Genomic DNA, 13130 nt, shown 5'->3' on the forward strand with positions numbered 1-13130 from the left:
CTTTACTGCAGGTGAATATGAGAATGGGATAAAAATGTAATAACATATTTATAAAAGCTCTTTAGTTCTTTACCGTAATCATTTTGTGTTTCATTGAAGCAGTTTGACTTGTAAATAGGACCTCCAGAGCGACACTGTTGGCTGTTCGCTGGTCATGTTCTCAGCTGATGGCAGGATGGATGGATGGATGTGATTGGTGGACAGATTTCTGCAGGAGCTGCTTTTCTCTGTGGTTTGGTTGTGTTGTGCTGTTATCTTCCTCTTTGGCTGTGTTTTGTTGTCTGTTCTTTTCTCTCGTTCTGTGTATCACACCTCCTTCCTTTTCAGGTCTCATCTCCTTCTTATTTCTTTGAACTGTTTGTTTTGTGAACCGCAGTGACGAAAGGAGGCAGCACAAACATGTGGTGTGGTGTTTTGTGTGAGTTTGGATGATGTGTCCATTTTAAAATCATCGTGAGAAAACTCCTAAACCATGACACAACAACAGGAACACACACGAGAACCATTTTCTCAAATAACTGTTGGGGGAAACAAACATATTTCCCAAAGTGTCAAACTGTCCTGACATTTAGAGGCTGCCATTAGTTTGTTTGATCTCTCCTTTGGTTGAGTCACTTTCTGTTGATTTGTTCTGGAAAGATTTAGGAGATGCAAAGGAGGAAACATATTTGGTAAAATGAGACATCCGTGCCTCAGGAGTGCCATCTCAGGCTGCATCAGTAACTGATGATGGCTGCAGCTGCATCACCTGTTCTTGTAGGGTTTGGTTTTCTTCAGTGAGCGTTACAGCCGCACGGAGCTGCTAGCGTGGCTGCAGATTCTTGTTTAAGAAAATGAGTCATTTTAAACATTTAGGGAAATCCACTTATTCACTTTCTTGCTGAGAGGTTGATGTTCAGACTGATACCACTCATGTCTTTACGCTAAATATGAAGCTGCAGCCGGCCAGCTTAGCTTAGCATAAAAACTGGAAAGAGGGGGAAACAGCTAGCTTGGCCCTGTCATGTTAATTAGTGAACCTTTAAGGTTCACTAATTAACATGTTATATCTTGTTTGTTTAATCTGTATGCTGCTGGTGAGAGCTTCATATTTAGCAAACAGACAGGAGAATTAATAAATAATAATATTTTCAGAACAAAGCGCTTTACATGGTTGAACTGGGATTAAAACATCTCAGGGATGCAAAGAGGAAAATAAAATCAGACAATTAAAAATAATCCAAAAATAAAATGGAATAAAGAGGGGAATCCATCTCGTCATCTACCTCTCAGCAAGAAAAGCAAATAAGCTGGGCACCCTGGTAGCTCACCTGGTAGAGTCGGCCCCATGTGCTGAGGCTGAGTCCCCCTTCCTGTCGCTGTCAAATAAAGGCAGAAAAAGCCCAAAATATGCTTTTATAAAAAGCATAGTTCTCAAAATGTCAAGCTATTCCTTTAATGCATCAGTTATTAAAGTCTTAAAAGAATGGAGAATGTAAAAGAAATACTGTTGTAACTGTCATAAGACCTGAATTTGAACTAAAACTTGATTGAGAAGTGTAAGAGTGGGGAAAAAGTCCTTTCATTAGAGGAATTTCGCACTCACACACACTTAAATAGCCAATCAGAGTTGTCTCTTACCTCCCCTCTCTTCTCATTGGCTGACAGCCGTGTCAGTCAGAGTGGCAGGACTGGGGGGGGGGGGGGGCAGACTGATGATATCACAGTCACATGGATCCTCATGTGGTGCAGAGAGCGGCCCAGCATGACAGAGCGGAGAGAGAGCTGCTGCTGATCACACAGGGAGACTCCTGTCACTGTTTCCTCCATGAGTCTGGATTATAAATATGTATTTTGTGATTTCTGCCATGAAAGGTAAGAGTTTAAAAAAAACTTTGTATTTTAATGTGTGTGTGCATCTGTGATGATTTATCCTGAACCATGACAGACTAATGGTTTCGTGTTTATTATCTCTGATTGGTCTCTGAATGGGAGCTGTGTGCGGGGTTCAGTCCCAGACCAGCTGCTCTCTGCAGTTTGGTGAAGAAACGGTTTCAGCCGTGGTGGAAAGGAGCTCAGCACGTTTACTCAAGTTCTGTACTTCAGTATAGGTTTGAGGTACTCGTACTGTGTTTCCATTTTACGCTACTTTAGATTTCTACTCCACTACATTTATTTGATAACATGCTTTATATAGTTACTTTGTAGATTCAGATTATTAATACAAAATATAAATCAGTTTAGAAATTATAATGTTTATTATGGATTATTGAAATTAGCTGCAACATTAGTGATGAACACATTCATACATCACTGATTATAATTCAGTAATATATATTATTCTGAAATGGGCCATTCTGCGTAATGAGTTACTGTTTGATGCTGATTCTTTTGTGTTTTTACTTCAGTAAGGTTTTGAATGCAGGACTTTGACTTGTAACAGAGAATTGCTACACTTGTATTTCTACTTTTACTCAAGAAAAAGACGTGAGCGCTTCAGACTCTGGGTTTTAGTGTTTCTTTGGACATGTGTTGTTCTGTTTACTGTGGAGCCTGGAGACACGACACCTTCACTGAGCGTGGAAATACTATTTTGGGAATTGTCAGTCAAATTAATTACACTATAAAGGAATGTGATATGAGAGGCGTCAGGGAGCAGGAGACGAGGTGTGTGTGTGTGTGTGTGTGTGTGGACAGGAGGAGGATGTGAAACATGGATGATGAGGAAATCTAATGTGATAGTTTGAGTAAACAAAAGTTGTTGCCGGTCAGGATGAAACCTGACAAGGTCTTAGTTATGTCAGTAAGTCAGATCCTCAGTGGATGTTCATTTCTCACACACACACACACACACACACACACACACACACACAGCTATAGTGAATGCATGTACCCTCCCGACATTACACAGAATAATGAGATCCTCAGCCAAAGAAGCTTAATGTTTAATTTTGGTGCTTTTTAAGCTCACTACGGATGTCTGTCTGTCGTTCCACCACTTTGTCGTGAAGCTTCATACAGACGTTCGTGGTCCCCAGAGGAAGAATCCTGCGGACTTGATCTGATGACTTTTTATTCAGCGCCAAGTTGACACTTGTTGTTTTGGAAAATGTCTCGATGGATGGTTATGAAACGTGCTTCATCGTTCACGCTCCCCTCAGGATGAACTGTAATAACTCTGCTGATTCTGACTTTCCATCTAGCGCCACCATCAGGTCGACATGTTAACGTGTCCGACACTTTGGTTTCTGACCAAACACCTGCAGAGCTGCTGACGCTCCCATCAGCCTCAGCTGGACTTGTGGTGGCCCCTTAAACAAGGAACTCCACATAAAATATTTTTTGTCCTGTACACATTATCACATAGATTCTTGTTGGTGTATCATGTTAATACACCAACAATACACATTGTGTTAAATGCGTTGACAGGATCATCTATCATCACCAGAGCTTGGGACCTCCGTGATCTTCTGGCACATTATTGGGGGGGGCTGAGTGTCATCCCTATCCATACTAACTAAAAGTGGCTAATGTGATCGTGATGGGCAATGTCTCTGTCCCTTGTCCCCTCCTCAGCCTCACAGAGACGCTGGCATGGCGGAACTCGCAGTGTTATTTCTACCTCTGCGGGGTCGTTTTCGGACACCCCAGCCGCAGCTCGTTGGGTGTGCCAAATCACACCCACTTCAGTCTGCGTGGAAATCCCAGAGTTCACCTGCAGTTCGGCTGTAAGCTCTTCTCTCCTGATCCAGATGTAGATGTTATTATAATGCATCAACACCTCCGACATTAAGCCAAATTTGACTGTTTAGGAACTGTGTTTTCACACGCGTTACGCCCCAGCATGAGCTGACCGCTGCCGCTGGCATCCTAAGATTAGTGTAAAGATTGCACACTCTAATGGTGGTTGGCTTAAATCACACGTCTCTGAGTTCATAGTGTTTTATTCTGACAGTTGTCTTTTTTCATGTCCTGCCGGAAACTGATTCACAGTTCTCTCTGTCCAGTTTTACTAGTTTTTCCTACATCTCTTTAATAAAGTTGTAGTATATTTGTCCCAACTCTAACAGTAACCCAACTTTTTAAAAACCTTCCTCGCCACAAAAACTGTAAACAGTGCAACGTGGCTCAAAATGCCCCACACCCAAAATCACTTCGCTTTAATGCCATCATCCTTCATTTAGAAGGAGTGTTAGTGTTTCTCCTTCCTTTCATTCATTAAAACTGTTCGAATCTGTATTTTCCAGGCTTGGCACAGTGTGTGTGTGTGTGTGTGTGTGTTTTAAATCTGTCTGGTCCAGATTCACAGTATGTGAGAAAACACTGCAGGAGGCGTTTAGCCAGCCTGTTATGTCACAGGATTACAACAGCCAGGAGATTATTTAACTGTTCTCTGTGGGGGTTGGGGTTGTTTGAGGTGGGGGGGGGGGTTGACGTCACCGGTCACATCACTTCTACCTCAGGCACTAAAACCGCTGCATCTGTCTCCTTCTACCATCACAATACCACGAGCTGAGGTCTGTTTGGTTACTTTTCATGATAAGGTAAACTGAAGGGAGCTGGATTGATGGAGAGAGACACTGGAGGTTGAGGGAGGTGTAGATGACAGATTGAGGGTTTTGGAGGTTAGACAGACCTCCTGACTGCAGGAGGAGGCAGGCGGCTGCGGACTGGTCAGCCCGGGAGGAGGAGCTGAAGGTCGGACCACAGGTCAGGAGGGCAGGAGGCCTGCTGTCCACCAGCCTGTGGAGACCGTCTCCCATACAACCCTGACTCAATCACTGTTAGCTACACTGGAAGGTTAGAGACGTATGTTGAGATTATGATACAGCATAATCATCATTTGCAGCAGCCGTAGTCAGTAAACTGAAACTGAAATTACATCCAGATCTGATCTGAGTTCCAGCTTAAATCTCCTGATCTCTTCTATAGAACTCTTCACATTTCATCTGCACTGAATACTGCAATAACTCATCTACTGCACTGTTCACTAATTCCACAACCTGCACTACTTTATATTCACTGCACTGCTGTTCTGCCCAGTCCAACTCATTACTGTACACATCCATCAGTACACTTCTGTTTATAGTAATGCCATCTGTATATAATGTCCATAGTACCACTAAAATATTTTCATAATACTGCTCTATCCTGCATTTATGCACACACTTTATATCCTGCACGTGCTTATTGCTCTTCTGGTTGGACCTGAGCTGCATTTCGTTGCCTTGTACTCGTACATGTGTAATGACAATGAAGCTGACTCTAATCTAAAAACAGCTTTTGTTTCAGAAGAAAAATGGAAAAGCTAGTGAGCCAGAGGAAAAACAAATAATAAATCCTGAACTAAACTTCAGCTGCAACAGAGGAGAAAACGAGGATGGGGGGTTGGAGAACGGCGGTGTTACATTTTCCAACCAAACCTTGACATTTTTCAAAGGCTCAGTGGCAGCTAAATGGCCCTCCTCTCTCCTCCCTCTTTGATCCAGTCTCTGAGAAACTTTAGAATATGTTAGCGCTGGGTTTCAGATAATTTATCCATCAGGGATTCATTTTGCCCGGGCTTTAGCATTTTTGGAGTAAACACAGTAACCGGCGGTGGCTCTCATGAAATTCTTCCAGCTCATTAGCCTTCAGTTAGCACTGCTATACTGCTAATTATTATGCTATACGGTGGTATCTATACAGCCAGCATCTGCAGCGTCCACAGGGAAAACTGTGGAAGGTTTATATGAATTGAATTACTTTAGATGCAGAATGTGGTTTTAATCGCCACACACAGTGTGTGTCAGCACAGACCGGGGGATTTCACACCTGTATCTACAACTTCCAATTTCAGTACAGAGATGGTGAAGATAAGGGGGAACTGTGAAACATGCTCAGTCTGTAGAGGACCAAGCCGCTGAGGTACAAGATGTGGAGATGTTCTCTGAGCTGAACCACGAGATCGTCCAGATACAGAAATGTCGGCTGGTTTTATGGTCTGACAAACAGCAGTGTTGAAGTGGGTCACCACAAGCTTTGTGTGTGTCGTGTGTAAGTGAGGGGTTTAGTTTATCAGCAGAATCAGACTCAGCAGGACTACATGAGGACCGCAGACCAGGCAACAGGACTAGGAGTCTGCATCCATGCCAGCAGCTCTGTGAGGCTGCACTGAAGGCTGCACATTCTCATGACAGCATGCTAACATGCTCACAGTGGCAATGCTAACATGCTGATGTTTAGCAGGTATAATGTTTACCAGCATTTTCCTTCAGCGGATGCTAACATTAGCTAACTAGCAGTTAATTTAAAATCCAGCTGATAGGAATGGCATTAGTTCTGCAGGTATTTGGTTATAAACCAAAGTGTTGGACAGTTTCACTTTTTTTTTTTTTTTTACCTGATGATGGCAGAGGATCACCGACGTTATAACAATTCATCCTGATGTCTGAACCAAAGTTCATGATAATCCATCCAATAGTTGTTGAGATATTTCAAACACACAGATGTCAACCTCGTGGTGGCGCCAAAGCATCCCCAAAGTCAGTAGGATTCATCTTCTGGAAACCAAGAATGTCTGAAGCACACTTTGTGCCAATCCATCCAGTAGATGTTGAGATCTTTCACTGATTATTGGAAACTTTGACCTGCTGGTGACATTAGAGGAAATTTGAATCACCACAGTCAGTAGGATTCATCCACTGGGGAACATGAATGTCTGTGCAAAATTTTATGGCAATCTATCCAACTGTTGTTGAGAAATACTGAATTATATAAATTATATTAAGATTAGATTAGAGTCAGCTTCATTGTCATTACACATGTACGAGTACAAGGCAACGAAATGCAGCTCAGGTCCAACCAGAAGAGCAATAAGCACAGCAGGATATAAAGTGTGTGCATAAATGCAGGATAGAGCAGTATTATGAAAATATTTTAGTGGTACTATGGACATTATATACAGATGGCATTACTATAAACAGAAGTGTACTGATGGATCTGTACAGTAATGAGTTGGACTGGGCAGAACAGCAGTGCAGTGAATATAAAGTAGTGCAGTTTGTGGAATTAGTGAACAGTGCAGTAGATGAGTTATTGCAGTATTCAGTGCAGAGTACTGGAGTGCAGATGATGCAGTATATGTATAAATAAATAGTCCGGCAGTGCAAATGAACATGTGGTACATGTAGCAAAAACAATATGTTAGCATTTAAAGTTAAGGTGTGAGGGGACAGAGGAGTCAGCGGGGGGCAGAGTTCAGCAGGAAGCAGCTCTGGGGGGGAAAAAGCTGTTTCTCCGTCAGCTGAGAAATTGTTGGTTCACGTTCATTCTCTTTGCTCTCGACACTTTTCACCTTTTTTATACCGTTGTGATGCCAGACTGAACACTGTTCCAGGAATACTGGTATCAGTCAGCTGATGTTGCCTGATGCTGAGCAAAATACACCAGACCATTCAGTCAAAATGAGCTGCGTGGGTTTAATACAGTTTTGTTTAGATTTAGGATGGACTTATGTTCGTGGATGTACTTCTGCTTTTGCTTGTAAAACACAACTTTGTTATGTTTGACATTTCTTACATGTCTTTTACAGTATAACAGATTTTTCAATATTCTTAAATTGGCAAGAGCACACTTATCTTCAGTCTGAAAAACCATTCCCCACAAGTATAAATAGGTTGAGTTTTTTGCTGAAAGTGATGTTAACCTCAGAGTAAATGTATGTGAACATAAAGAGACGCACAGTTTGGAGATTACTGTGCCAACCAACCGGAGAGGTGACCAAGCGAACCACCAACTGTGGCTGTTGAACAAGCTGCTGCTTCATCTGCTGACAGGCTGAATGAGCGCGTTGGCGTTCCATGTGCGCTGCCATATGTCTGCCGTTATATCATCCACTCTGAGATTATCTGGAAGCTGGATGAGCAGATTAAAGAACGGAGCCTGCTGGCAACATCTCAGTGAGAGAATGGATGCAAGATGTTTGGCCCTGCTGACACACCGGCCCACGAGCAAGGCATCGCATCCTCAATTTGCTGAAGAACGTAGAAGTCGACACTGCATCGTGAACCCAGCAGCAGCTGCAGTCATCTGTCAGTCTAAACTGAGTCTGATCAGACACAGTCCTGACGTGCACTCGGACATTCAAAGTCTAGAACACAATCAGGTACTGATGCCTGAAGCCTACAAACGCTTCAAGTCACACTAACACGTGTGAAGCATAACTGAAGTGTGAGCTGTTCCTCAGCCGGTGCACAGAGCTGTAATGATGGAAGCAAATGGATGTCTAAAAAAGCATCTGAAATGCATCCAGCCAAGATAATTGAGATAATTAAATAAGCGGCATCAAGGGAAAACAGACATTGGCCATTATTTGTCAAGGATGTCAGAGTTGCCTAAAAAGTCTAACAGAAGTGCACATTTGGTTCTACTTTTATGTAGCTTTTGTTGAACAGCAGACACAAGTCACCACAAGACAATACTGGGATAATGGCTGGAGCGTACTGGAACAGTAAAACAAGTAGAGAAGAGTCATAACTGACTCAGTAAAGTCAGTTATACCAATACCCACCTAAAGTTTGCTAACATTAGTTAACAAGCTTAAGCTACTGGTCATACCAGACCACGTAAGGTTGTAGCAGTAAATTATAGTCAAACTGCATTCATTTTCCACCTCAGTGTGTGTGTTACCAGGTGTTGGGGAGTACTGTGCAGCTGTGTGAAGTCTGTCCTCAAGTGATGTCACTCGAGTCAGCGTCGGTCGGGTCTGAAGACTGCAAGTTTGAAAATGAAAAAGAGTCTGAGGGTGTGGAGTTAGAAAGAAGTGAGCTTACCAGACCTCTGCAGCCCGCTGCTCTCCTCTGCTGCAGGCTACATTAGCCGCTACTAGCATAACACACCTCCATCTCTGATGGAAATGTCAGTTGTCAAGTTGCATTCTGGGTAATGTAGGCTTGCCAGGTTTTGAAGAGGAAGAAGAGAAGTGGATAGAAGTACAATGCTAAATCGGTGGAGTAGTCTTTTAAGGTTCATGTTTGTCATATTGGGCGGTTTAAGGCTCCATAAAAACTTTTAAGTGGACCTTTTTTGAGTTTAGATTATTTTGTCACACAAGAGATGTAGATAGTTATGTTGAAGTGATGTCAGCAAGGACGTTGTTGTCTCAACTCCAAGGACACAAGTTAAAACTCGGCGTACTGAGAGAAGCCTAAACAGACAATGGAGACGTATCCCATGATGCCTCGAGGCTTCGCACAATCAGACAGGACAGGGATCTGCAGCGGAAAGCCGCCACAAGGCATACAATCACATTGAACTCTTGTGACTGAAACGACGAAGAAAAGGAGAATGAACACTGGGAGAAAGAAGGAGAGCGTGCTCTCTGAGGGAGCATCAGCTCCAACAGTCTTCTGATTAAACTGATTCACAAACAGAGGCTTTGTTACACACTCGAGTGTGTGTGCAGCAGACGGACAGCTGAGCAGAGGCTGACGAACATTAAAGCTTTCTGTGTGCTTTCTGCCGCTCTGACTGCTGATGAGTCATTACAACAATTTCTCCTGAGGAGAGGAGGGGAAGGAGGAGGATGACATGTTGTCACATCTTAGTCAGCAAAAGGTCTGTCGGTCTGATGGACACAACCGATATGATAATTATTACCACAGTATCTTGATATGTTGATTTAATTTAGATATATTTAGTCTAAAATGCTAGGGAAAAAATCAGTTTCCCAGAAACCAAGGTGAAGTCTTGAAATGTCTTGTTTTGTCCGACCAACAGTCCCAAACCCAAAGAGATTCAGTTTACTGTGATATAAAGGAGGAAAGCAGCAGATTTGAGACATTGGAGAGGCTGGAACCAGAAAACGTTTGGTGTTTTTACACAATTTGCTGTTTTACGGGGGGGTCTATTTCTTGACTGGGAGCAGAGACTTCCTGCGCTGGTTACCTGGCAACTAGTCCCTGCCAAGGAATAATTAGTGAGCTTTAGAGGTGCTGGTAGGTGGATTTTGTTAGCTTTGAACAGAGCTAGGCTAGCTGTTTCCAGTCTTTATGCTAAGCTAAGCTAACTGGCTGCTGGCTGTAGCTTCGTATTTACCATACATGAGAGTGGTATCAATCTGAACTTCTAACTCTCAGCGAGTATTGAAATGTTGTCAAACTGTTCCTTTAAACTAGGTGTTTTAGATGGAAAATGAAGCGTGACTGTGAAGCTGCAGGATCTAATACTGTGGTGGTATTTTATTCCTTTAAAATAAAACATGAGGTTGCTATAAAACGCATCAAGAATTTAAGTTACCTCTGGTTTGCTGTTGAAAGCAGGCGGAGCAAGCTCATATTTTCATTGAACATTAAACATGATTTAAAATCTTACAAATCCTTATTTCCAATGTTTATTCACACCTCAGACGCTTCGTAAAAAAAGAATGATGGAAAATGAATTAGATTTTTTTTACTGAATGTGACTTGAAAGCATCATCGTTCTGTTATCACACAGGCTTCCTGTCCTCTTCTTCATCACTCATTGGTTTTTCTTGCCGGCCAGAGAAGAATAGAAATAAGACTGTAGCCTTCACAGCTCCGTCAGCGAGCCTGAAGGCAGATGTTTGTGTCTGCAGCTGGCTGTGTATAAATATCTGCTGCTCTCACGTCAGCTCTAATTTCAGGCTGTGGCTTTGTTGAACGCCGTCTTTGATGTTGAAATGCAGAATTCAGACGGGATTAACACTCAGCGAGCTAATTACTGCAGAGAGGAAACTGCAGCGCAGACGCCTGTGAGTGTGAGAGAGTGTGGTTTCAGTACTGTATTTGCACCTTTGGTGTGTATGTTTGATGCTTTTTACACCAACTTTTCCACCTCATCCACACGTTTTTTTTGTGATATTTCGACTTTATTTATTGTTTTATTTCTGGTTTTTCCAATCAGGATTTTTATGCTTTGAAAGCATAAAAAAACAAAGTCATTTAATCATTTCCATTTCAGTTTAAAACACTTGTGAATTATAAACAACTAGGAGTGTTTTGTGGTCACAATAACTTCCTCTTCCCACTAAACCGATGCTTGTACTCATGCTAACTGCCGGTTCATGACAATGAGATTACTAACACGTCTGGTTTGTGGGCATCCTGTGCTCTTGACGTTGCCATGGTAACAACCATACACAGTCATGCGGCCCATGCAGTCCACAGCAGGGAGCTGACAACAACATCTGAGAATATCATCGTATAAAAATGTCATTTTTATAGGACAGGAAAAAAGATCTGGGAGCTGTTGATCTGTGGTGGAAAACGCCTGGCCAGTTGTTCTCTGCCTCCTCACACTTCTGCTGATAATAATAATAATAATAATAATAATAATAATAATAATTAATAATAATTTTATTTATTTTTTATGTTGTACAGCACTTTGGTTCAGTTTCAGTTGTTGGAAGGTGCTATAGAAATAAAGTTACTTCAGCGTATCTAAGCTGAAGAGATTTACTGAGGGAAAAGAGACGCACACACACATACATGTCTATATTGTCAACAGTGGACTATCATCCTACACTGTGGAACACAGCTTCTGATCATAAATATTTTTTTATAATAAAAATGCAGATATGCTTTTATTCATTTCATTTTTTCAGTTCAAGCCCAAAACCTGCGCCTTTTCTCCTACTTCCAGTTATCAGCCTCTCGAAGTCTCTCATTAGCTTCAAATACGGTTGAATTGCACATTGTCTTTTTCAGAATAACCAGAATAACCCGTTAAATCTTGTCATTGTGTTTCCTGTTTTGTTTTGAAATACTAACTCTCCTGTCGTTTCAGTTCCTGCCTTCGTGTTTTCCCCTATCACCACACCTGTGCCCTATTACCTGCCCCTGGATCCTCCCTCAGCAAACCCCTTGTATACCTTCCTGTGTTCGCTGCTCTTTGCCAGATTGTCTTTGTTCTACCCCGTGTGTTCATCGCTCTCCAGCATCCTAGTGTTTATGTCTTCGGTTTTTGGATTTTGCTTTGAATTCTGGATTATTGCCTGCTCCCTGTCTGATTCGTTTGCCTGCCTTGGACTGACTTCCTGTGTATGACTGCTGCCTTCAGTAAAGACTGCTCTTTTTTAACTTTACTCTGTGTCGTGCTTTTCTTTGCATCTGAGTCTCTGCTTTACCAGAAACATTACACCAGGACTATTTGAAAATGATTTATTTTATCTGAATAGTTGCATTCAAGATTCATGATGGATTATATATACGTGTACTTCATAGGGGTCGACACTTAAAATGTTAATAGTTCACTAAAGCCTTATAACCAATCAATAACACAGACAACTTTGCTTCACTTTGCTATAATAACATGCAATCAGAATCAGGAATACTTTATTGATCCCCGAGGGAAAACTCTTTCGTTACAGCTGCTCACTGTCACGTCAGTGCACACAGGAATAGAAGTACTGAGCAAATCAAAATATAATACACTATAATGCAGCTAAGATAAATTAAGTACAAAGTGGATATACTGTAAGTATAAAAGCTAAAATAAGTGTAAAGTACAAAAGTGGATTTACAGGTTCATAAGTATGGTAGGTATAATACACTGTAATAATATAAGTAATAGTGTAATAATGAGTACTGTCAAGTTAAGTGTAGCAGATTAACCAGATTATTAGACGGTGGATATTGCACAGAAGTAACAGAAGTATGAATAAATATCAGTAAACAGGGAATTTTAAACTGAAAACAGAGTATATTGCACAGCAGTATTAAACAGAGAATATTGCACAATATTTCAATTATTGCAGTGATGTTAGAGGGAGGAGTTAAAGAGTTTAATAGTCACAGGCAGGAATGACTTCCTGTGGCGCTCTGTGGTGCATTGTGGGGGGATGAGTCTTCCACTGAAGGTACTCCTTTGTTTGACCAGCACGTCATGGAGCGGGTGGGAGACACTGTCCAAGATGGCATGTAGTTTGGCCAGCATCCTCCTCTCTGACCCCACCGCCAGAGAGTCCAGCTCCACCCCCACAATGTCACTGGCCTTACGGATCAGTTTGAGTCTGTTTGCATCCGCTACCCTCAGCCTGCTGCCCCAGCATGCAACAGCATACAGGACAGCACCGGCCACCACAGACTCATAAAACATCTTCAGCATTGTCCGGCAGATGTTGAAGGACCTCAGCCTCCTCAGAAAATGGA

The 13130-nt window shown here is 42.0% G+C and overlaps 1 protein-coding gene across 2 annotated transcripts in view; it reads left to right on the plus strand.

Annotated features, from left to right (window-relative positions):
- LOC122877103 (nuclear receptor ROR-alpha A-like) overlaps positions 1-13130 on the plus strand; it is a 104173-nt gene that overhangs the window by 69174 nt on the left and 21869 nt on the right. Inside the window, exon 1 of one of the 2 annotated variants that reach the window (XM_044198210.1) lies at positions 1720-1854. The exons of the other annotated variant lie outside the window; for it this stretch is intronic. Coding sequence (XP_044054145.1) covers positions 1827-1854 — 28 coding nt within the window. The 5' untranslated portion in view covers positions 1720-1826. Of the gene's footprint in view, positions 1-1719; positions 1855-13130 lie in introns of those variants that run through there. 2 annotated transcript variants of the gene reach the window in all.

This window comes from Siniperca chuatsi, linkage group LG1, assembly GCF_020085105.1.
Source record: "Siniperca chuatsi isolate FFG_IHB_CAS linkage group LG1, ASM2008510v1, whole genome shotgun sequence".
Taxonomy (NCBI): domain Eukaryota; kingdom Metazoa; phylum Chordata; class Actinopteri; order Centrarchiformes; family Sinipercidae; genus Siniperca; species Siniperca chuatsi.